This window comes from Saccopteryx bilineata, chromosome 4, assembly GCF_036850765.1.
Source record: "Saccopteryx bilineata isolate mSacBil1 chromosome 4, mSacBil1_pri_phased_curated, whole genome shotgun sequence".
Lineage (NCBI taxonomy): Eukaryota > Metazoa > Chordata > Mammalia > Chiroptera > Emballonuridae > Saccopteryx > Saccopteryx bilineata.
Window position 1 is genome coordinate 110,694,724 of NC_089493.1, and position 25,577 is coordinate 110,720,300.

Here is a 25,577-nt window from a genome sequence, read left to right on the forward strand (position 1 = left end):
CCATTTCAAAATAACCTCAGGTGGTGGGTGTAATGACATACCAAAGATTTGACCTTTAGCATTTTAGGATTCTATTTGTCTGCATTTTTTTCTGTATTCATCTGAACTTAATTTATATGCTATTTCTTTGTATAACAATGAATGGATATATTTGTCACAAGATTCATTAACAAAAGAAAATATATCCGAATATGTATTACTTCTGTACCGTCTGACTAGTGATTTTAACTTCATTTATATCTCAACTATGATGCGCAGAAAATGCTGTTGAAGTGGATTGGTATTTGTACAGAACTCACTCATTCTCATTACGTGCTCAGCCGAATGGCCCCTGGATCTGCTCAGCTGTTGATGCCCATTCATTACTACTCACTTCTTTCCATTCGGCTTATGATATTCTATTTACCTTAGATGTACTTTATTTTTCAATTTTTTGCTATTTCTTTTAAAGAAAATTGAATGTAATATTTACCCAGTGTAATTCCATTGCTATCTTGCAGCATCTTTTGGTATACTCTGGTAGCATCAATAATCAGCTGTTGGGTGGCTTTCATTCTAGGAGCACCAAAATGGAATAATTATTGTGTATGCTATTGTGATATAAAAACCATTTTTATATACTTAACTAAGTATATCTTTATTGATCTTTAGAAATATGTATTTCTTACCAGAGATTTTTTTATTCAACAATTTATTGGTCAGCCAGCCCACATATTGATATCTAAATCATTTACTTTTTATTTCCCCAGTTTGCACCAGTCTTTATCCCAGGAAGAGCATCTGAAAGATCAGTTTAAGCATACCCTCAGTACCTACGAGGAAGCCTTGAAGAGCAGAGAGAACATAGTTTCCCTCACTCAGCAGCAGAACGAGGAGCTGGCGGCGCAGCTGCAGCAGGCTCTGGCAGACCGAGCGAGCCTGGAGTCCGAGCTCCAGCATGCCACTCAAGCTGCCCGGGCAGCCAGTGACAAAGTTCAGAAGTGAGTGAAATGATCTTGCACTATTTCAAACATATGAAACAAAACAAAACACTTTCTTTGAGCAATTAAATAGTATATTACTTATTATTCATGCTACTAATAGTTTAAGACAGAAATTCATTGAGCCAAGTGAACTTTCTTTAGACTGTTTATCATATCCACATTTGGAATCAGAAAACCATTAATTTGGGAATCATGGTTGCTGTTTAGGGAAAACCATTTTTATTTGGTATCTGATCTTCATCATTTCACAGAAGCCATACTATTAAAATAATTTCATAGGTAACAGATAAAGTTATTAACAAGGGGAAGAGGCAGTCAAGTGACCAACTTGACTCTTTTTGCCTCACAGTAATCCTGCTTGAGTTCAGATCATCTGTGACCTTGTAAATGAGACCTCTAGTAGGGACATAGTATAAGGTAATTAATTTTCATGTATTATTCTGATGTATTCAGTGCAGCTTTTCACAGTGCATAGTTGTATTTGTTTATTTTCAGTGATCTTTGCATTTTTATTAAAATTTAAATGAAGCTGTGTAATAAATCAGTCCTTATGATAGCCAGCAAAATAATTTATCCAACAAAAAAGTCACTTGTTAACCTATAGGACTTGAACATCATAGCAGAATTTTCTTTCTAAGGCACCTTTAAGGTAATAGAATTTATCATTCTAACTGAGCCTTTCTTTATGTACTGTTAGTAGTGTTACATCATTCACATAACTAATTGCCTTCAATTTCCAGGATATACTTTATATAATATGAAAAAGTAGTGCTAACTTTAAGGTTTCTTATTTCTTACCACTTTTTATTTAAAAATAAGTCCTCTCAACCATTCTCCCAATGTTTCTGAAATTATATTTTGAGTAATTAGCCATAGTCAGATAAATCTTAAATCGAGATTCTTTTAAAACAGATTAGAAATTATGCATATTAATCTTTACTATCAGTGTGCCTAGAAACTTGTGATTTATGGTATTATATTTTTCTGTAGATTTAAAGATTAGGTTTATGTTCAGTAAAAAACCATATCAGTTATTCATAATGTACATCAATCAGTAATCTAAGAACACCAACATAGCTAGATTTTATTCCATTGTAAAATGTAGATCAGTAATTTTTGACAGGATCTGATTTAGCTCTGTTTGTTTAAAGTCTACAAATAATTACAAATTTCAAGTGCAATTATTTTTACATTTTTATGTAATACTTTATATGGAATCCTTTAATTTCTATAATAGCTAAAATTCCCTACAAGTGTTTCCCAGAGAGCAATTGATTTTTTTTCTTTTTTAGGTGGGAGGGGGTGAGATAGTGAGGCAGACTCCTGCATGCACCCAACCCTGATCCACCCAGCATCCCTCCCCACCACCACCTTCCCCCTCCCCTCTTGCCTAGGGCTGCAGCTGAGTACTGAGCTATTTTAAGGCCTGAGGCTATCACATTTCAGTGGAGCTATCTTCAGTGCCTGGGGCCATGCTCAAATTTACCGAGCCACTGGCTATGGGAGGGGAAGAAAGGGAGAAGGGGTGGAGCAGATGGTCACTTCCCCTGTGTGCACTGACCCAGAATAGAACCTGGACATCCATATGCTGTGCCAACACTCTATCCACTGAGCCACCAACCAGGGCTAATTAGATTTCTAAAAAAGTCTTTAGAAATGTATATCAACCTTTATTTTCTTAGCTATCATCAACTATCATTGTCATTTTGTAAAAAAAAATAATAATAACTTCATATACCAAGAAGTAAAAATAACATCATATCAGATAATGGTTTAAATTGAATAAGTTTAACCTTTAAGATGCACACTATATTGTCCTTATCTTTCACATCTAACCACAACAGATCAAAACTTTTCAATGGAATGGCATCAATTCATGGATAGAGTTTAAGTGCAACAATTATGGCATTTGCATGAGTTAAATGTTAAATTTGAATTTGTGTTTAATCTTTTATTCCAGTTTCTAGCTATCTAACAAAGACCTAGACGGTCTAATATTATTAGGCTTTTTTTCATATTCAATCCATTATATTTCATTTTTAATTTCCCTCAATTGGGCAGTGTATCTTCATTATAGTTAATGTGAATATCAGCCTATTTTATTGGATTTAAGAGGATAACCTTCCAAGAAACCAACTTATATGACTTTGTTAGATGGCATTAGTTTTCTCCATTCCATCTTAAATTTCTATTATTAGCAATTATTTTTGAAGGTCCACAGTGCACTCTCTCCTTTTTCAGAAGCACACTGTCTTTTCAAGACTGAATGCCTTTATATACATTGGTCCCTCAGCTTTGAGCCTTTTGCTCTCCCCCCACCCCCACCCCCGTGAGAAACTTACTCCTCCTATGAGATTCAGTGCAGTATAGGGTATAGAGACAGGCTTTGCCATCCAGTCAGACAGACCTGTGTTTGAATCTCTGCTTTTCTACTTGTTTCCTGTGAGGTTGAGGGCAAATTACTTAATCCCCAGAAGCAAGTTTCTTTTTTTTTTTTTTATAATTTTATTTTTTTAATGGGGTGACATCAATAAATCAGGATACATATATTCAAAGATAACAAGTCCAGGGTATCTTGTCGTTCAATCATGTTGCATACCCATCACCCAAAGTCAGGTTGTCCTCTGTCACCTTCTATCTAGTTTTCTTTGTGCCCCTCCTCCTCCCCCTCCCCCTTTCCCTCTCCCTCTCCCCACACCCCCCGTAACCACCACATTCTTATCAATATCTCTTAGTTTCACTTTTATGTCTTACCTACGTATGGAATAATGCAGTTCCTGGTTTTTTCTGATTTACTCATTTCACTTCATATAATCTTATCAAGATCCCAACATTTTGCTGTAAATGATCCGATGTCATCATTTCTTCTGGCTGAGTAGTATTCTATAGTGTATATGTGCCACATCTTCTTTATCCAGTCATCTATTGACGAGCTTTTTGGTTGTTTCCATGTCCTGGCCACTGTGAACAATGCTGCAGTGAACATGGGGCTGCATGTGTCTTTACGTATCAATGTTTCTGAGTTTTTGGGGTATATACCCAGTAGAGGGATTGCTGGGTCATAAGGTAGTTCTATTTTCAGCTTTTTGAGGAACCACCATACTTTCTTCCATAATGGTTGTACTACTTTACATTCCCACCAACAGTGGATGAGGGTTCCTTTTTCTCCACAGCCTCTCCAACATTTGCTATTACCTGTCTTGTTGATAATAGCTAATCTAACAGGTGTGAGGTGGTATCTCATTGTAGTTTTGATTTGCATTTCTCTAATAACTAATGAAGATAAACATCTTTTCATATATCTGTTGGCCATTTGTATTTCTTCCTGGGAGAAGTGTCTGTTCATGTCCTCTTCCCATTTTTGTATTGGATTGTTTGTTTGTTTGTTGTTGAGTTTTATGAGTTCTTTGTATATTTTGGATATTAGGCCCTTATCTGAGCTGCTGTTTGAAAATATCATTTCCCATTTAGTTGGCTGTCTGTTTATTTTGTTATCAGTTTCTCTTGATGAGCAAAAACTTCTTAGTCTGATGTAGTCCCATTCATTAATTTTTGCCTTTACTTCTCTTGCCTTTGGAGTCAAATTCATAAAATGCTCTTTAAAACCCAGGTCCATGAGTTTAGTACCTATGTCTTCTTCTATGACTTTATTGTTTCAGGTCTTATGTTTAGATCTTTGATCCATTTTGAGTTAATTTTAGTACAGGGGGACAAGCTGTAGTCCAGTTTCATTCTTTTGCATGTGGCTTTCCAGTTTTCCCAGCACCCTTTATTGAAAAGGCTTTCTTTTCTCCATTGTGTGTTGTTGGCCCCTTTATCAAAAATTATTTGACTATATATATGTGGTTTTATTTCTGGGTTTTCTATTCTGTTCCATTGGTCTGAGTGTCTGTTTTTCTGCCAATACCATGCTGTTTTGATTGTCGTGGCCCTCTAATATAGTTTGAAGTCAGGTATTGTAATGCCCCCAGCTTCATTCTTTTTCTTTAGGATTGCTTTGGCTATTCAGAGTTTTTTATAGTTCCATATAAATCTGATGATTTTTTGTTCCATTTCTTTAAAAAATGTCATTAGAATTTTGATGGTAATTGCATTAAATTTGTATATTGCTTTGGGTAATATGGCCATCTTGATTATATTTATTCTACCTAACCAAGAACAAGGAATATTATTCCATCTCATTATATCTTTTTCGATTTCCCTTAACAGTGGTTTACAGTTTTCATTATATAAGTCCTTTACATTCTTTGTTATGTTTATTCCTAAGTATTTTATTTTTTTTGTTATCGTGAAGGGGATTATTCTTTTAAGTTCGTTCTCAAATGTTTCATTGTTGGCATATAGAAAGGCTATTGACTTCTGTATGTTAATTTTGTATCCTGCGACCTTACTGTATTGGCTTATTGTTTCTAGTAGTCTTTTTGTGGATTCTTTGGGGTTTTCGATGTATAGGATCATATCATCTGCAAAAAGTGATACTTTTACTTCTTATTTTCTGATATGGATGCCATTTATTTCTTTGTCTTGTCTGATTGCTCTGGCTAGAACCTCTAGTACCACATTAAATAAGAGTGGAGAGAGTGGACAACCCTGTCTTGTTCCTGATTTAAGGGGGAAAGCCTTCAGTTTTGTGCCATTTAATATGATGTTAGTTGATGGTTTATCATATATGGCCTTTATCATGTTGAGATATTTTTCTTCTATACCCATTTTGTTGAGAGTCTTAAACACAAAATTGTGTTGTATTTTATCAAAAGCCTTTTCTGCATCTATTGATAAGATCATGTGGTTTTTGTTCTTTGTTTTGTTGATATGGTGTATTACGTTAACCGTTTTACGTATGTTGAACCATCCTTGAGATTCTGGGATGAATCTTACTTGATCATGATGTATTATTTTTTTAATATGTTGTTGTATTCGATTTGCTAGTATTTTGTTTAGTATTTTAGCATCTGTATTCATTAGAGATATTGGTCTGTAGTTTTCTTTTTTTGTGCCATCCTTGCTTGGTTTTGATATGAGGGTTATGTTGGCCTCATAAAATGTGTTTGGAAGTATTGCTTCTTCTTCAATTTTTTGGAAGACTTTCAGTAGAATAGGAACCAAGTCTTCTTTGAATTTTTGATAAAATTCACAAAAAAGAGGAAAAAAATCCCACAAAATTGGAAACTAAACAACATACTTTTAAAAAATGAATGAGTCAAAGAAAAAATAAGTGCAGAGATCAAAAGATCTATACAGACAAATGAAAATGACAATACGACATATCAGAATCTATGGGATGGAGCAAAAGCAGTGATAAAAGGGAATTTCATATCACTTCAGACATATATGAACAAACAAGAGAGAGCCCAAGTGAACCACTTAACTTCACATCTTAAGGAACTAGAAAAAGAAGAACAAAGACAACCCAAAACCAGCCGAAGAAAGGAGGTAATAAAAATCAGAGCAGAAATAAATGAAATACAGAACAGAAAAAGGATAGAAAAAATTAATAGAACAAGGAGTTGGTTCTTTGAAAAGATCAATAAAATTGACAAACCCTTGGCAAGACTTACACAGGAAAAAAGAGAAAGAACTCATATAAACAAAATCCAAAATGAAAGAGGAGAAATCACCATGGACACCATAGATATACAAAGAATTATTGTAAAATACTATGAAATACTTTATGCAACTAAATTCAACAACCCAGAAGAAATGGATAAATTCCTAGAACAATACAACCTTCCTAGACTGAGTCAAGAAGAAGCAGAAAGCCTAAACAGACCTATTAGTAGAGAAGAAATAGAAAAAACCATTAAAAACCTCCCCAAAAATAAAAGTCCAGGCCCTGACGGCTATACCAGCGAATTTTTAGCAAATTTTCTTAATTTAATAATTCAGACAGCGGGATCCCAGTTGGGTAACATGCGTGATTCTGTCTCTGCATCTCCCCTACTCTCACTTAAAATTAAAAAATAATAATAATAATAATAACAATAATAATAATAAAAACACTTTCAGGGGCTCTTTCTCCCCTACAAATTAAAACTTGAACATTTTTCTAGTATTTGTTCCCACAACCTTATCACAATATCTCTGCTCAGACTATTTCTCTTTCTGAGAGCATACGCCTCCCTCTCAGTACATAGCCAAATTTTTGTTACCATTAATGTCCAGCCTAAATGTTCACCTAAAATGTTTCTTTAGTTTTCATTACTTGTTGTGGTGACAGTACTTACTTCATATATTTATTAGAGGTCTTAATCATCATTTTTTATATCTATTTCCTATCAACTGTGCTCTGCAAAATTACTCATCATTGAGCTTTCCCATGACATGGACACTGCTCTGTTCATCTTTTTATTGCCGTCTCCTCCAAACACTCGCACCGAGGCCTGCTGTAAAGTAAGCACCCATAAATGCTTCTATACCAATGAACTAGAACAATTCAATAGGGTGACAGTGAAATCAGGTCGAGTCAGGAAATTTTCCGGGGTACTCTCATCTGCTTTAAGCCCTAGATAAAATTTTTTTGTTCCAGCCCCGTATCCAGTGTTGACCAGTTTCATAAGGAACTATGTGCTTGACGCCTCCGTCCCCTCACTGGCGCCTCCATGCCTCTCTCTCACCTCAGTGAGGGTCTCATACTTACTAGTGACCAGTTTTGAACTTTTGTTCTAACCACCATCAAGTTTAACAACATTGAAAATACCTGAAATCTTTAGTAATGGTGGAAAGAAACTGTATACCAGGGGTCCCCAAACTTTTTACACAGGGGGCCAGTTCACTGTCCCTCAGACCATTGGAGGGCCAGACTATAAAAAAAACTATGAATAAATCCCTATGCACACTGCACATATCTTATTTTAAAGAAAAAAAAAAACAAAATGGGAACAAATACAATATTTAAAATAAAGAACAAGTAAATTTAAATCAACAAACTGACCAGTATTTCAATGGGAACTATGCTCCTGTCACTGACCACCAATGAGAGAGGTGCCCCTTCCAGAAGTGTAGCGGGGGCCAGATAAATGGCCACAGGGGGCCGCATGCGGCCCACATGCGGCCCGCGGGCCGTAGTTTGGGGACCCCTGCTGTATACTATTTCTAATAATAGTAGAATTTTACATTTATATCTTATTTCCTTTCAGAATCAAAACAAATATTAAATGTTTTAATTTATAGGAGTCTTACCGGAAAGGAAAGTTGTACACAATTACCATCCATAAGTCAATAGGCAGATAGTCACTTATAGAGTAAAATATAATAAATGCCAGAGCTCATTATCCAAAAATAACTTCTTGGCCCAGGTGTCATAAAGCCTAAAGTTTCACCAGCAACAATTATTCCATTAGGTTATTCCTCTTATGTATGTCTCTTTAAAGAATGTATATATATGCTTGGCCCTGGCCATCTGGCTCAGCAGTAAAGCTTCGACCCAGCATGTGGAAATCCTAGGTTGGATTCCCAGTCAGGGCACACAGGAGAAGTGCCCATCTGCTTCTTCATCCATCCCCCTCCCCTTCCTCTCTCTTTCTCCCTCCCGCAGCCAAAGGCTCCATTGGAGCAAAGTTAGCCAAGCACTGAGGATGGCTCCATGGCCTCTGCCTCAGGCACTAGAATGGCTCCGGTTGTAATGGAGCAATGCCCCAGATGGGCAGAGCATCGCCCCCTGGTGGCAAGCCAGGTGGATCCTGGTGGGGCACTTGCAGGAGTCTGTTTGCGTCCCAGATTCTAACTTTGGAAAAATATTTAAAAAATGACCCTGGCTGGTTGGCTCAGTGATATAGCGTCGGCCTGGCGTGTGGAAGTTCTGGGTTCAATTCCCAGCCAAGGCACACAGGAGAGGTGCCCATCTGCTTCTCCACCCCTCCCCCTTTCCTTCCTCTCTGTCTCTCTCTTCACCTCCTGCAGCCAAGGCTCCATTGGAGCAAAAGATGGCCCGGGCGCTGGGGATGGTTCCTTGGCCTCTGCCCCAAGCACTAGAGTGGCTCTGGTCTCAACAGAGCGATGCCCCGGATGGGCAGAGCATCGCCCCCTGGCGGGAGTGCCGGGTGGATCCCGGTCCGGCGCATGCGAGAGTCAGTCTGGCTGCCTCCCCTTTTCCAGCTTCAGAAAAATACAAAAAAAAAAAAAAGAAAGAAAGAATATATATGCTATGGAAGAAGAGACCATTGTGATTTAGCTTTTAGATGGTTATTTGCTGATCCTGGGTACACATGGTTAGGGAGAATTACATGGAGATAGAAAGAACTAAAGAGCAGGTTACAAGTACAGGAACTCCTAGTAGTTTTTCCAAAGACCATTCATGAACCTCATTCATTAAAGAGAATACTGATACACCAATTCATTAACTGATGTTCTCATCATCAAAAGAGATTTAAAACTCTATGGTTTTATATACTGTATTATATTTTGTCTGGCCTTCCATCTATAGGTAGGCTTCTTGTGGTTATCTTGTCATTCAATTATGTTGCATACCCGTCACCCAAAGTCAGATTGTCCTCCGTCACCTTCTATCTAGTTTTTTTTGTGCCCCTCCCCCTCCCCCTAACCTTCTCCCTCCTTCCCCCCCCCCCCGCGTCCTCCCTCCCCCCACCCCTGGTAACCACCACACTCTTGTCCATGTCTCTTAGTCTTATTTTTATGTAGAACAAAAGTTTTCAAAAGGATTTTTAAAATGCATTTTACTATACTTAACATGTCTGAACCACACAGTTACTTAAAATAAAAGTATTTGCAGCCAGGCTTATCAGGTCAAACAATCCATCAAAGATCTAGATTTCACAATAAAACATCTCCTATCACATGTCATCTTTACTGTGGGCCAGAGTTACACTAATATGATTCAAATTCCCTCATAAATTATAACCAGATAATGAATATATAGGAAAAACTATGTAGGAAAAAAATAGTAAACTTCTAAAACAATATTTCAAGAAAAAACTGTGTCTTTTGAGTGATATTGACAGAAAAAATAAATGAAGAAGGACATGTTAAGCTAACAAAAACTCTTTCTTGCCTTTTGGCCAAATTGTGACTTCTATGAAGTGTTTGAGGTTACAGAGATTGTGGACTCTCAGCCTGGCTTCCTGCTGCTGGGTAAGAGCAGTCTGCAGCTCTCTTAGAGGTGTCAGGGGAACTACCACAGTGTCACACAGGGTTCTGAGCGGAGAGCAGACACTTTCCACAAACTCAGCTGCTTAATCTATTTGCAGATTGAATTATAAAGGAGGGTGGATGGCTCTGGTTGAAGGGAAAGGGAACAGAGCATTTCTACAGTTTCTTGATTTACAAAAGAAAATAAAGCTTGCCAAAAAAAAAAAAAAAGATTTTCATCAAAAGACTTAGCCATAATTTTTAGTTTTGTTGCTGGTTCCAAACTCCGATTTTAACCATAATGAAAAATAATTGCTGTGCTAAAATATTCTTATATAGTTTAATATGAAAGCCATCAGTGAATTCTTTTTTTGCTTTTTGGTTTTTTGTAACAGAGAGAGACAGAGAGAGGGACAGATAGGGACAGAGAGACAGGAAAAGAGAGATATGAGAAGGAACAATTCTTCATTGTGGCACCTTAGTTGTTCATTGATTGCTTTTTTATATGTGCCTTGACCGTGGGGCTACAGCAAAGCTAGTGACCCCTTGCTCAAGCCAGTGACCTTGGGCTCAAGCTGGTGAGCTTTGCTCAAACTAGATGAGCCCATGCTCAAGCCCACAACCTCAGGGTTTTGAAGCTGGGTCCTCCATGTCCCAGTTCGAAGCTCTATCCACTGCACCACCACCTGGTTAGGCCATCAGTGAATTCTTTATACAGTGGTACCTTGAGATACGAGTTTAATTTGTTCTGTAACCCAGCTCGTAAGTCAGTCAACTTGTATATCAAATTTCTCCCATTTAAAATAACTGAAATTGATTTAATCCATTCCAGCCCTGTGAAACATCCCCAAACCATCCTAAATTATGAAACACCCATAATTAAGAAATACACATGTATACTTTACCAATGCATAACAAAATATATGAAATAAAAGAAAAAAGTGTTATTTAGTATTGTATTCTTACCTTGAAGACAGACGAGTGCGGCTAACAGAGGTGAATGGTGGAGGAGGAGGTAGGAGGAAGGGATGCAGGCACAGTAGACATGTAAACTGAAACTGCACTTTCTTAACACTAAATATAAACTAAAACTGCATTTTCTTTACTTTAAACAAAACTAAAAGTGCACTTTTTTTACTTAAAATGAAACCACAAACTTAATTGTAAAAAAAAAATGCACTTTCTTAACTTTAAACTTAACCTAAGCTTAACATTACGTATTTTTCATTTAATCATCACCTGTTTTTGCCTAATTTGGCTGTACTTTCGGCACTTTCACTTGCAGGACTTTTGAATAAAAATCTATCCAAAGAGGTTTGCTTTTGTCTGCCTTTTAAAATATTACGGAAATATGACAAACAGGTATCATTAAAAAGTGCTGAAGCACGACCAGTTGAAACTTTTTCTGGGTGTTTCTTTCAATGAAACTTGAACACTTCTCCCACATTGCCAGCATGTCTTTAATTTCACTTGTAGAAATCACTTCCTCCGACTCTACCTCCTCCTCACTACTAATCTCTTGCAGAAGCTCCGTATGTTGCATCGTCTGTAGCTCCTTCAACTCCTCAGTTGAGAGTTCCTCCTCATGTTCCTCGATGAGCTCATTTACATCACCCTCATCTACCTCCAGACCCATCAACTTTCCCAGGGACACAATCTCCTCCAACACTTCTACCTCAATCTCGGTCTCTGGTTCGAATCCTTCAAAGTCCCTGTCTGCAACATCAGGCCATAACTTTTTCCATGCCAAGTTCAAGGTTCTCCTTGTAACCTCTTGCCATGCCAAGTCAATAATGTGTAAACATATCACGATGTTGTAGTGATCTTTCCAAAACTCTCGAAGGGTTAGAAGTGTATTCAGTTACCTCAAAGCAGAGGCAGAACACGTACTTTGTGTAAAGCTTTTTAAAGTTGGAAATGACCTGCTGATCCATAGGTTGCAAGATTGAAGTCATGTTGGGTGGGAGGTAGAGGACTTTCATGAATTTGAACTCATCAAGAATGTCATTTTCAAGACCAGGTGGGTGGGCTGTGGAGCATTATTAAGGATTAGTAATTCTTTCATCAGGAGTTTATTTTCTCGAAGATATTTCTTCACTGCAGGACCAAAGACGAGATTTACCCATTCAATAAAAAAACTGCCGCATAACCCAGGGGTAGTCAACCTTTTTATACCTACCGCCCACTTTTGTATCTCTGTTAGTAGTAAAATTCTCTAACTGCCCACCGGTTCCACGGTAATGGTGATTTATAAAGTAGGGAAGTAACTTTATAAAATTTATAAAGTTTATAAAGCAGAGTTACAGCAAGTTAAAGCATATAATAATAATTACTTACCAAGTACTTTATGTCGGATTTTCGCTGTTTGGCAGAATAAATCTTTATAGAACAACTTACTATAGTTAAATCTATCTTTTTATTTATACTTTGGTAGCTCTGCTACCGCCCACCATGAAAGCTGGAAGACCCACTAGTGGGCAGTAGGGACCAGTTTGACTACCACTGGCATAACCCATGCCCTAGCATTGGTGCGCCACATAACCTGCAGTTTTTTTTAAGAATCTTGTGAGTCTTAAAGGCTTGAGGATTTTTGGAATGATACATTAGCAGTGGCTTTACTTTACAATCACCGTTAGCATTTGCACACAATGTAATGGTCAGACAGGTCCATCATAGGTTTATGGCCTGGCAGCTTCTTCTCCTCTGCAGTGATGAAAGTCCTCTGGGGCATTTTTTTCCAAAACAATCCTGTTTCGTCACAGTTGAACACTTCTTCGGGATATAGCCTTCCTTTGTGATAAGCTCAGAAAAACGTGCAATGTACTCCCCAGTTGCCTTAACGTCAGCACTCGCAGCTTCACCATGCCTCACCACCAAGTGGATGCCAGATCTCTTCTTGAAACTTTCAAACCAGCCATGACTTACCTTAAATGTATCTTCTGCTGCCTCTTTTGAGGTTGATGGTTCTTCTTCAAGTTGCTGTAAATAATATGTGCCTTTTCACATATTACAGTCTCCGTCACTGTATCTCCTGCCAGCTCTTTCTCTTTCACCCACACCAACAGAAGCTTCTCCATTTCTTCATGGATATCTGTCCTTAATTGGGACAGAATTGTAGTTCCCTTCACTGGATTTGCACTTTTGATGGCATCCTTTTGTTTAAGGATGGTTCAAATTATAGATGTATTGTGGTTGTACAGCCTTGCTAGTTCAATCACTCATACACCACGCTCATGTTTTTCTATTATTTCTTGCTTTGCTTCTATCGACATCATTCTCTTTTTCTTCTCACCACTGTCCTTTACACTCACTTTCTTTGGCCCCATGATAGCACACACAAAAAGTTAGTATAACATTCAAAAATGATGCAAGGCCTGACCTGTGGTGGCGCAGTGGATAAAGCGTCGACCTGGAAATGCTGAGGTCGCCAGTTCAAAACCCTGGGCTTGCCTGGTCAAGGCATATATGGGAGTTGATGCTTCCAGCTCCTCCCCCTTTCTCTCTCTGTCTCTCTCTCTCCCTCTCTCTCTCCTCTCTAAAAATTAATAAATAAATAAAAAAAAAAAAAAAAAAAAACCAAAAATGATGCAAGAACGAGTACAGCGCACGAGATTCGACTTGATTCTGCGGGTAACACGTGAGAAAGAACGAGATGCTGGTGTTGTGCTGCCAATAATGGAACCGTGCGCCAATGCGCCAACTAGCAGCAGCTTCCCAAATCATGACTCATATCTAGGAATTTCACTCAGATCTTGAACAAAAATATGAACCAAGTCATAGCTTGTATCTTAAAAAAAAGTATGTTGGTCTGCTTATATCTCAAGGTACCACTGTAATTGCATTGTCTTTTCATTAAAATTATTCTGCTTCTCGTCAACATTACCTGTGATATTTTTCCTATAAATTATTGGTTGGATTGTAAGTTATTTTAAATGTGTCTGAACATTTTGTAAATACTTGTTGATTGAGTCAAAGAATAAGTTTCATAAATTCTCAACTCAGCATAAAGTTTAAATCAATATTTAATATAATATTGAAAGTTGACTTTGATTTATTAGTGTTACTAATAAATGGAGGATTTAGAACTCTTCTTAAATTGGTCTTAAAAAATTACTGTGTTTGAGATTTAAAAGTTCTATGAAATATGAAACATACTTCATCAAATAATTCCTCAAATAGTGCATTTATTTTTAATAATTTATATACAAGTGAACATCCCAATCAGCTTTAGAAGATACATTCTAAATCTAGATCTAATTTCAATAGCTTTATTGTCATTTATATATGGAAGATAGATTCCTAAGACTGCTAGGCAATCATTGTAAGATGTATAACATCTAACATGCTTAATTTTTATTCTTGAACAATGATACCCATTTAAGAACATAATATGCTAGATTTGTACATCATAACACATGTCTTTGGATTATTTATTTTAGAAAATATGTCTTGTACTCTCAAATAAGTTTGTGTTTTATTACAAATTTAATTCTGTTACATATTTGTATAGTGGATCATCTTTCTCATCCATCGAGTATATAAAGTGAGTCTCTGAAGAGCTACTTTTATTATATAGAAATACCTACCTTGTTTGATCGATATTTAATTATAGTCATTTCTTTATAAACACTAAAGAATTTGGATTTACACCTTGCTTGAGAAAGCATCTCACTTTGACATGAAAAGAAACAGTTTTAATTGTCTAGCTCATTCCTTTCTACCAAGGAAGGATTAACATAGGATTATGAAAATTGGAGCCTAAACCAGAATTTGAGAAATTCCAACACAATGGGGAAAGTGAAGGACCCAGGCTAAAGAAGAAAGGGGACCCCAAGCTACCCCTTTTTCATCGGCACCTTTCCTGATAAGTTCCCTTTTGCAGTTAACTTTATGGAATGCCTTACAAAGAGCATGAAAGTGGAGGCGAAACATTAAATTATCACATGGCTTCTCACATTTGATCTGCTTCTTTGTCAGAAACTTTTAGTAGATGATCTAGACCAGGGGTCTCAAACTCAACTCAGCATGTGGGCCGCAGAGCAAGATCACAGCCGTTCAGCGGGCCGCACTAGGTCTACAAAAGGCAACTGTTATGCAACACTTTTCTCACTGCAGTTGAAAACAAAAAAAAATCAATACAACAAGCACAATCGTACATGCAGTTTACTCAGTGTCACAAAACGACCAGAAACTGTAGTTCGCATCACAACTGCTGTTAACTAAGCTAATATCTAGCTAGGATGCTAGAGAAATGAAAAATACAAGTAGGCCCCTAGGCTTACTTAATTTTATCCAAAATATTTTGAACTTTGTGGATTAGTCTGCGGGCTGCACAAAATTGTTCGGCGGGCCGCATGCGGCCCGCGGGCCACAAGTTTGAGACCCCTGGTCTAGACTTTGGCTAGTATACCCATCTGCCTGCTAGCATAGCTGAGACATGTTGGAAAGGAATGAGAGAGAAAAAACAAAAGATAAAAACAGGAAAGAGATCCATGACTTTTTAGGTTTAAAACTAAATGAAATGCGGGAAGTTTTGTTGTTTTTCATCAACCCCAGTGGTACAGTAATAAGGATCAGAAATGGAGTTCCTATCATTTTAGGGAAATTATAGGATCTACCTAATGATAATCAGGTACATTTTAACTAGTCAAGGCTAAAAAGATACAACAGGAGTTCTTTCTTATAGTACCTCAGATATGTGCTTTTCACACATATAAATGCAATGCAAGATTCTTAGAGTGGGCCTATAATTGAACAAGTGTCCTTTTCCTTAGTTCTATTCTCAGCTCCAGTTAAAGCCTTCTTACTGTTTAACTGCTGGCAGGCTACATAGCTCCTGGGCACTTCTGTGAATATAGGAGAGATCATCCATTTTACCTGAGAATAGTTTTAAAAGTGATTAAAAAAAAAGAGAGAGAGAGAGAGAGAGATAGGTGATTTAAACTTCCCAGGACAGGTAACAATAGCACTAACCATTAGTGTACTTAAGAATACTTTTGGCCTCAGCCAGACAGCTCTGTTGGTTAGATCTTCGTCCGGAAGTTCAGAGGTTACCGGTTTGATCCCTGGTCAGGACACATATAGGAACGGCTTTATGTTCCTGTCTCTCTCTCCCTTCCTCTCTCGCTAAAATTAATTTAAAATATTTTTTAAAGGAGTACTTTTGTTGTAGTAAGGAGGAGAAAAAAGCTATTGTAGAAATTAGATTTTTAGAAGCTTTCATAAATTCTTCATTGGATGTTGCTCAACCTCATTATAGTTAAGAAGTCACTGAGAACTTCCTCCTTTGCTTTCTCTATTCTTAAAGACATAGAAGATCAAATATAATGTAGGTATCTGTTAATGTAGAAAATCTGTACATGTTTATATAAGTCGGGGTCTTTTTACATTTAATAAATTCTTAGTATATTCACCTAAAATCTATGGACACTTCCTTCCATGGTATAGGTTTGTCTTTCAAAATATAATTGGAAAAAAACTAAATTGTACCCCAGAGCAATTACAAATACAAACTTCACCTGGATTCTAAGACTCCATGTTTACTTCTCCTCAACTGGGCAGAGATTTGCCCATGTGCACATTTGGCCCTTGATAAATATAGAAGGAAAGAATCATTTGCTTATGACAGTGTAATTTTATCTGATAGTGAAATCATAAACATTGTCCATGCATCAACTTTATTCTTAATCATTTACATTAAGAGAAAAAATTACTCTATGACAATGTAGTATATAATAGCAACTGAAATGCTTTTTCTTTCTTCCTTTATTGTTATGTACAGGAGTGGGCAAAAGTAGGTTTACAGTTGTGAGTGCATAAAACGTTTCTTGTATTATTATTAATTATTTCATTATTTATTTGTATTACAACCATAAACCTACTTTTTTTCCACACCTATATTCTTGAACAACTCAACAGATATAGTTATTTTTCTTCAGTTCTTAATCTGAGTATAACTTTTTAAAAGTTTTGATAGTGTGGCCCTGGCCGGTTTGCTCAGTGGTAGAGCATTGGCCTGGTGTGAGGGAGTCCCGGGTTCGATTTCTAGCCAGGGCATACAGGAGAGGCGCCCATCTGCTTCTCCACCCCTCTTCTTCCTCTCTGTCTCTCTCTTCCCTCCTGCAGCCAGGGCTCCATTGGATCAAGGTTGGCCCAGACGCTGAGGATGGCTCTGTGGCCTCTGCCTCAGGTGCTAGAATGGCTCTGGTTGCAGCAGAGCAACGCCCCAGATGGGCAGAGCATCGCCCCCTGGTGGGCATGCCGGGTGGATCCCGGTCGGGCACATGCGGGAGTCTGTCTGACTGCCTCCCTGTTTCCAACTTCAGGAAAAAAAAAAAGTTTTGATAGTGTAAATTACTTTGTCAGGTGTTTTTGTAGAAAGACTGAGTAAAAGTGAAAAATAAAACTCCAAATGTTACCTAGTTAACAATATTTTCTAAACTTACTAATTTCAATTTTTTAATTGCTTTTGCATTTATATCATTCAAACTAATAATTATAAGACCATAATCATCATTTGACTTTTTCCTTTGCCACTTTTTCCTTTGCCACATTTGTATTCTCAAAGCATGTGAAAGCATATGTTATCTCTATGTTACCATATGCCGTTTGACAAGCTACATAGTGGTAAAAATAACATATAAACATATTTAAAATCCTGAAACATCTTCTTCCTTAAACTAGTCCTTCTGAACTATGTGTATTTTTCATTAGTCTTCCAAGAAGTTCTCTGCTGCTGAATGGAGGACCGAATCTTTCCCAGAATGATGGGAGTAGCACAGTTTAAGAACAAGAATAAATCTCTGTATAATCACACCACAATGTGAGGTGACCCTCAGACAGAGAAGTGACCAGATACACATATGGGTTTTGGGAAGACTTTCTGATGCTCTTTTTTAACACAGCTGTGAGAAGAATGTGGCTAAGACCCACTAGTCATTCTTGAGTAGCTGCTGGCAAAGGAAACTGTGAGGAGAAGAGAATTTAACACATGGGTGTAAGAGCACAGCTTCATTGATGGGGTCTGAGAGGAATGCCTAATGACTGGGAGAATCAAACTTGGCAATGAAAGCACAAAGCTCTTTTCATCAGTTCAAACGGGAACTCTAAAGCTGCAGATGGTCACCTCCAGCCTTGTCTATTCAGTGTGAGGTTTTATAAAATGGCACTTTGGTGAATACTAATAGATCAAAACAAAGATTTAATAACGTAAAGATGTGGTGTTCATTTTTAAATGAGTATACAGGTCAATGTCTCAGAAAGGATAAAAAAAGAATACTTTTTAATGTGGGTCTAAAGTCTTTTTTGTTATTTTTTAACTTGGAAAATAAATGACATTCATCTTCAAAAATAAATGACAAAGGTACAGATTGTGTTTTGTGGAGAACAGTTTACATTGTGAAAAAGGAACCAAAATGAGGGCTTATTAGTTGCTCTCATTGATTTCATTGCTTCTATTTGAGGATTCTCAATTTATGTTTGTTAATGTTCTCCTTTAATATGTTTCTGAAGCTCGTGTGATAGGATAAATATCTCTTGCTATTTTCAAGGATGAATTAATCTAATTAAAAATTTAGGCCAAAGTATTTTATACTTGGCATAGATTTTTTTTTCTTACCCCTCTTGAGAATACAGAGACTTTATTTAGTGCAAAGGTAACCTTTGAACTTTAATGCAGTCTTGAAATTACATTTTTGTAACACAGCATTTGATTTTCTAAGATTTTGAAATTTTATAATTTTTATATATTAAAAGGCATTTTACTGTATTCAACTTGTTACTTATGCTTACATAATGAGCCTTTAAATTAAACACGTTATATTTTTCCAGAATAAATTTTATTATTAGATTTGGTTAGCACTTTATAGTTTGTATAATTCTTGAGACAAACCCAAATAAATTAAGCTTATCCAAAGTAAGTTTCTTATATGAACTTAAATAACTTAATAGCTTTCGTATTTCTATTATGGGTGAAGCGAAAATGATGAGTAAGTCTGAATTCCAAATACTGTTATCTAGTGACACTAACATACAATAAATTAAAAGGCTAGAATTGAAAGTTAAAAGGGAGGCAACTTAATATCTAGTTGTAATCAGTGAATTAACAGGAACCTTGACTGTCATAAAGTGGGTATGTACAAGTCATTAAATTGTGTTTTTCTTTTCAGTTTCCTCATCTGGAAGTTAGAACTGATATTCTTGCCCTATTTTCTGCAAATCATGGCTGCAAGGATCAGATAGAATGCATATGCTGAAAAGTACTTTGCAAAGTGTAATGTGCTCTACAAATATGTCATTGGCTAAAAAATACCTTCTACTTATACTTTTAAATAAAATATATAATCACCTCATTGGAACCAGAAATAGTAAATGAGAAAAATAATATTTTAGCCTCAGAGACATAATGTAAATACCATATAACTTTGGAAAAGTTCACATAGATCTTGGAAACTGGAATTAAAGAGGCTTCTATTTGTTCTTATACATTACTGGTGAGAATGTAAAATGATTCTTCTAAGAGAAGAATTTGATGATATCTAACAAAATTATATATGTATTTACCCTTTGGCTAAGGAAAATCACTCCTAGGAATCTATCCTGAATATTAAACAATGTAAGAACTATAATGTTATTTTTAATAGCAAGCAGAAACAACTCAAATAAATAGAGTAGTCAAATAAAGCATGGCACATTCACATAGTGGAATACCATGCAATCATTAAAAAAAGACTAAAGAAGATGTCTCTACAAAGACAATAGTGTGGTGGTTCCCAGAGGGAAGAAGGGGGGCAATGGTAAAGGATAAAGGGGTCAACTATATGGTGATTGATGAAGATCTGACTTTTGGTGATGGGCATACAATGCAACATACAGATGGTGTATCAGAGAATTGTGCACTTTAATCCTATATATTTTATTAATGTCACACTAATAGATTTAATTAAAAAGAAAAATATGGAGACAAGATGGCACTGGAGTAGGCAGAGGTACCAACATCTACCTCCCAGAACCAAAGTGGATTACAAACTAATTTTAAGAACTATCATCTGGAAAAACCAACTTTGGACTAAACTAAGAGGACTCTTCAACCAAGGAACACTGAAGAAGCCACATCAAGACTGGTAGGAAAAGCGGAAACGTGTAGAGGGCTGCCCAGCTCCCCGGAGTTAATGGCAGCAGGGAGAGACTTGCGTGGCGGGAAGTGAGTTTAGCAGAGGGGGAAGGGTCCTGAGCCCCACAAACAAAGCCCCAGCCTGCAGCCCCAGAGCCCAGAAGAGGCATAAGGACAGGATTTAGCTGGAAACAAGTCAGGATACTGTTTGTGAGAAAGAGCCTGATTTCTCAGACCCAGGATCCTTCTTAAAGGGACCACACAGAACATCTCTCTCACAACCACTCACCCAGGGCTCCTGGGGATAGGGAGAAAGGAGAGGACCAGAGTAACAGGAAGAGGGTGTAATCTAGGAGGCACAGGGCGAAACATTTTGGGAGATAGCCACCCTAACTCCTGGGACGAGTCACTCCCCAAAGCTGAAGTGAATATTTCCCCCAGAAACAGCAATACCAGCAAAGGGAAGGAGGAGAGCAGCCAAACAAGTTCCCCACGGCACTCAGAGCAGAGTCACATAGAAGGAGGGAGCTTTTGGATCTACAGTAGTGAGTCTTAGGGTCCGAGCTGCAACACCCCCACCCACGCGGCTGAGGGCTCGCCGGAGGGCGGGCGGCAGTGGGAGACAAAAGCGCAGTTCTGCTGGCAGGGGCGGAAGCCAGCTGGCCACCACTGGGCTCAGGTGTGAGCTCAATCTTGCCTGGCTGGGGAGAAGGGGGCGTGCAAAAGCGGTCAAGCTCAGCTGCCAGCAGCCTGTAATCCAGCCTGCGGGAGAAGGGCGGGAACCCCGGAAAGGGTGGAGACCAGCCCCTGAGCAAGGGCACAGGAGCACAGCCTTGCCCCACCCGTGCAACCCAGGCTTGCTGTCTGACTTGGTAGCCAGCTCCTCCCGCGGGGGTGGAGCCAAAAGCCCAGAAGAGGCGGAGGTCCGCTACTGAGCTGAGCTTGGGCACGCAGTCCTGCCCGGCGGTAGAGCCAAGGCTAGCAGCTGTTCCTCGAGTGGGCTCCTCCTGCAAGGGCAGGGCGAAAGCCCGGAAACAGGCGGAGACCCACGACTAAGCAAAGGTGCTCGCCAGTGCCCTCAGAATTGAGCATAGCATCATACACGGGGCGGGGCAAAGGCCAAGGCCACAAACGCTTGTGCACTCGAGCACGTGATCACAGCCACTCCCGTGAAGAGAAAATCCGGAGGCAGAGAAATACAACACATATAAACCAAGAGAAATCCCCAGAAAAGGACTTAAGTGAATCAGGTATAACCAAATTAACAGATGCAGACTTTAAAATAATGATTGTTAGGATGCTCAAAGATATTAGAACAACCATAGATGGCCATTATGAAAACCTAAATAAAGAGATAACAAATATAAAAAGGACATTGAAATAATAAAAAAGAATCAGTCAGAAATGACAAATACGATATCTGAAATAAAGAATACAATGGAAGGAATTAAACGCAGGATGGATGAAGCAGAGAATCGAATCAGCAAGTTAGAGGACACGATAAATAAACGCACAGAAGCAGAGCAGAAAAAAGAAAAGAGACTCAAAAAGTCTGAGGAAATTCTAAGAGAGCTCTGTGACAACATGAAGAGAAATAACATCTGCATCATAGGGGTTCCTGAAGAAGAAGAGAAAGAACAAGGGATAGAGACTTTGTTCAAACATATCATAGTCGAAAACTTCCCCCAATTAAGGCAGGAAAACATTTCACATGTTCAGGAAGCACAGAGAACTCCATTAAGGAGAAACCCAAAGAAACCAACACCAAGACACATCATAATTAAAATACCAAAGCTAAGCGATAAAGAGAAAATATTAAAAGCTGCTAGAGAAAAAAAGACTATCACCTACAAAGGAGCCCCCATAAGGATGACTTCTGACTTCTCAACAGAAATACTTGAGGCCAGAAGGGAATGGCAAGAAGTATTCAAAGTAATGCAGAACGAGAACCTACAACCAAGACTACTTTATCCAGCAAGGCTATCATTTAAAATTGAAGGAGAAATAAAAAACTTTACAGACAAAAAAACTCAAGGAATTCAATGCATCCAAACCAAGGCTGCAAGAAATGCTAAGGGACCTGTTGTAAACAGATCAAAGGAAAAAAAGAATATAGCAAAAGAGGAATACAGTTTTAAAGAAAAAAAATGGCAATAAACAATTACATATCAGTAATAACCTTAAATGTTAATGGATTAAATGATCCGATCAAGAGACATAGGGTAGCTGAGTGGATAAGAAAACAGGACCCATACATATGCTGTCTACAAGAGACACACCTTAAATCAAAAGATGCACACAGACTGAAGATAAAAGGATGGAAAAAAATATTTAACGCAAATGGAAATGAAAAAAAAGCTGAGGTAGCAATACTTATATCAGACAAAATGCACTTTAAAACACAGACCATAGGCCCTGGCTGGTTGGCTCAGTGGTAGAGCGTCGGCCTGGCGTGCAGGGGACCTGGGTTCGATTCCCGGCCAGGGCACATAGGAGAAGCGCCCATTTGCTTCTCCACCCCCTCTCCTTCCTCTCTGTCTCTCTCTTCCCCTCCCGCAGCGAGGCTCCATTGGAGCAAAGATGGCCCGGGCACTGGGGATGGCTCCTTGGCCTCTGCCCCAGACGCTAGAGTGGCTCTGGTCACGGCAGAGCGACACCCCAGAGGGGCAGAGCGTCGCCCCTGGTGGGCGTGCCGGGTGGATCCCGGTCGGGCGCTTGCGGGAGTCTGTCTGACTGTCTCTCCCCGTTGCCAGCTTCAGAAAAAAAAACAAAAAAAACAAAGACCATAGTTAGAGATAAAGAAGGTCACTACATAATGATAAAGGGAGCAATCCAAAAGGAAGATATAACCATTATAAATATCTACGCACCTAATATAGGAGCACCTAAATATATAAAGCAGACTTTGATGGACTTAAAGGGCGAGATCAACAGCAATACTATAATAGTAGAGGATTTCAATACCCCATTAACATCATTAGATAGATCCTCAAGAAAGAAAATTAACAAAGAAACAGCAGACTTAAAGGACATATTAGATCAACTTGATTTAATAGATATCTTCAGAACCTTTCACCCTAAAACAGCAGAATATACATTCTTTTCAAGTACTCATGGTACATTCTCTAGAATAGACCACATGTTAGGGCACAAAAGCGGGCTCAACAAATTTAAGAAGATTGAAATCATATTGAGCACTTTCTCTGATCACAATGGCATTAAACTAGAAATCAACCACAATAGAAAAATTGAAAAATATTCAAACACTGGAAACTAAATAGCATGTTATTAAATAACGAATGGGTTAACATTGAGATCAAAGAAGAAATTAAAAAATTCCTAGAAACAAATGATAATGAGCATACATCAACTCAAAATTTATGGGACACAGCAAAAGCAGTCCTGAGAGGGAAGTTTATAGCATTACGGGCATACCTCAAGAAGCTAGAAAAAGTTCAAGTAAACAACTTAACCCTGCATCTAAAAGAACTAGAAAAAGAACAGCAAGTAAAGCCCAGAGCTAGTAGAAGGAAGGAAATAATAAAGATCAGAGCAGAAATAAATGACATAGAGGCTAAAGAAACGATACAGAGGATCAATGAAACCAGGAGCTGGTTCTTTGAAAGGTAAACAAGATCGATGAACCTTTAACCAGACTCACCAAGAATAAAAGAGAGAGGACTCAAATAAATAAAATTAGAAATGAGAGTGGAGAAATAACAACTGACACAACAAAAATACAAAATATTGTAAGAAAATACTATGAAGAACTGTACACCAAAAAACTAGACAACCTAGATGAAATGGACAAATTCCTTGAATCATATAATCTTCCAAAAATCAATCTGGAAGAATCAGAAAACCTAAACAGACCAATTACAACAAATGAGATTGAAACAGCTATCAAAAAACTCCCAACAAAGAAAAGTACTGGGCCTGATGGTTTCACAACTGAATTCTACCAAATATTCAAAGAAGAACTAACTCCTATCCTTCTCAAGCTATTTCAAAAAATTCAAGAGGAAGGAAGACTTCCAAACTCCTTTTATGAGGCGAGTATAATTCTGATTCCAAAACCAGGCAAAGACAACACAAAAAAAGAAAATTATAGGCCAATATCCCTGATGAACTTAGATGTAAAAATCCTCAACAAAATATTAGCAAACTGGATCCAGCAATATATGAAAAAAATTATACACCATGATCAAGTGGGATTTATTCTTGGGAGGCAAGGCTGGTACAATATTCGCAAATCAATCAATGTGATTCATCACATAAACAAAAGAAAGGAGAAAAACCACATGATAATTTCAATAGATGCAGAAAAAGTATTTGATAATATCCAGCACCCATTCATGATCAAAACTCTCAGCAAAGTGGGAATACAGGGAACATACCTCAACAAGATAAAGGCCATCTATGACAAACCCACAGCCAACATCATACTCAATAGGCATAAATTAAAAGCAATCCCCTTAAGATCAGGAACAGGACAGGGATGCCCCCTTTCACCACTCTTATTCAACATAGTTCTGGAAGTCCTAGCCACAGCAATCAGACAAGAAAAAGAAATAAAAGGCCTCCAAATTGGAAAAGAAGAAGTAAAACTATCATTATTTGCAGATGATATGATATTGTATATAGAAAACCCTGAAGTCTCAGTCAAAAAACTACTAGACCTGATAAATGAATTCGGCAAGGTGGCAGGATATAAAATCAATACTCAGAAATCAGGCATTTTTATACACTAATGAACTGTCAGAAAGAGAAATCAAGGAATCAATCCCCTTTTCCATTGCAACCAAAAAAATAAAGTACCTAGGAATAAATCTAACCAAGGAGATTAAAGACTTGTACTCGGAAAAGTATAAAACATTGATAAAAGAAATCAGGGAAGATACAAATAAGTGGAGGCATATACCGTGCTCATGGTTAGGAAGAATAAACATCATTAAAATGTCTATATTACCCAAAGCAATTTATAAATTCAATGCAATATTGATTAAAATACCAATGACTTACTTCAAAGATATAGAACTCATATTCCAAAAATTTATACGGAACCAAAAGAGAACACGAATAGCCTCAGCAATCTTGAAAAGGAAGAATAAAGTGGGAGGTATCACACTTCCGGATATCAAGTTATATTATAAGGCCATTGTACTCAAAACAGTATGGTACTGGCATAAGAACAGGCACATAGATCAATGGAACAGAACAGAGAACCCGGAAATAAACCCACAGCTCTATGGACAGCTGATATTTGACAAAAGAGTAAGGAAATACAATGGAGTAAAGACAGCCTCTTCAAAAAATGGTGTTGGGAAAATTGGACAGCTACGTGCAAAAAAATGAAACTAGATCACCAGCTTACACCACTCACAAAAATAAACTCAAAA

General features: G+C 37.7%; 1 protein-coding gene across 1 annotated transcript in view; it reads left to right on the forward strand.

Moving 5' to 3' along the window:
* MIPOL1 (mirror-image polydactyly 1) overlaps nucleotides 1-25,577 on the forward strand; it is a 366,001-nt gene that overhangs the window by 295,095 nt on the left and 45,329 nt on the right. Inside the window, exon 13 of the mRNA XM_066277790.1 lies at nucleotides 750-980. Within this exon, the coding sequence (XP_066133887.1) occupies nucleotides 750-980 (231 nt within the window). The remainder of the gene's footprint in view (nucleotides 1-749; nucleotides 981-25,577) is intronic.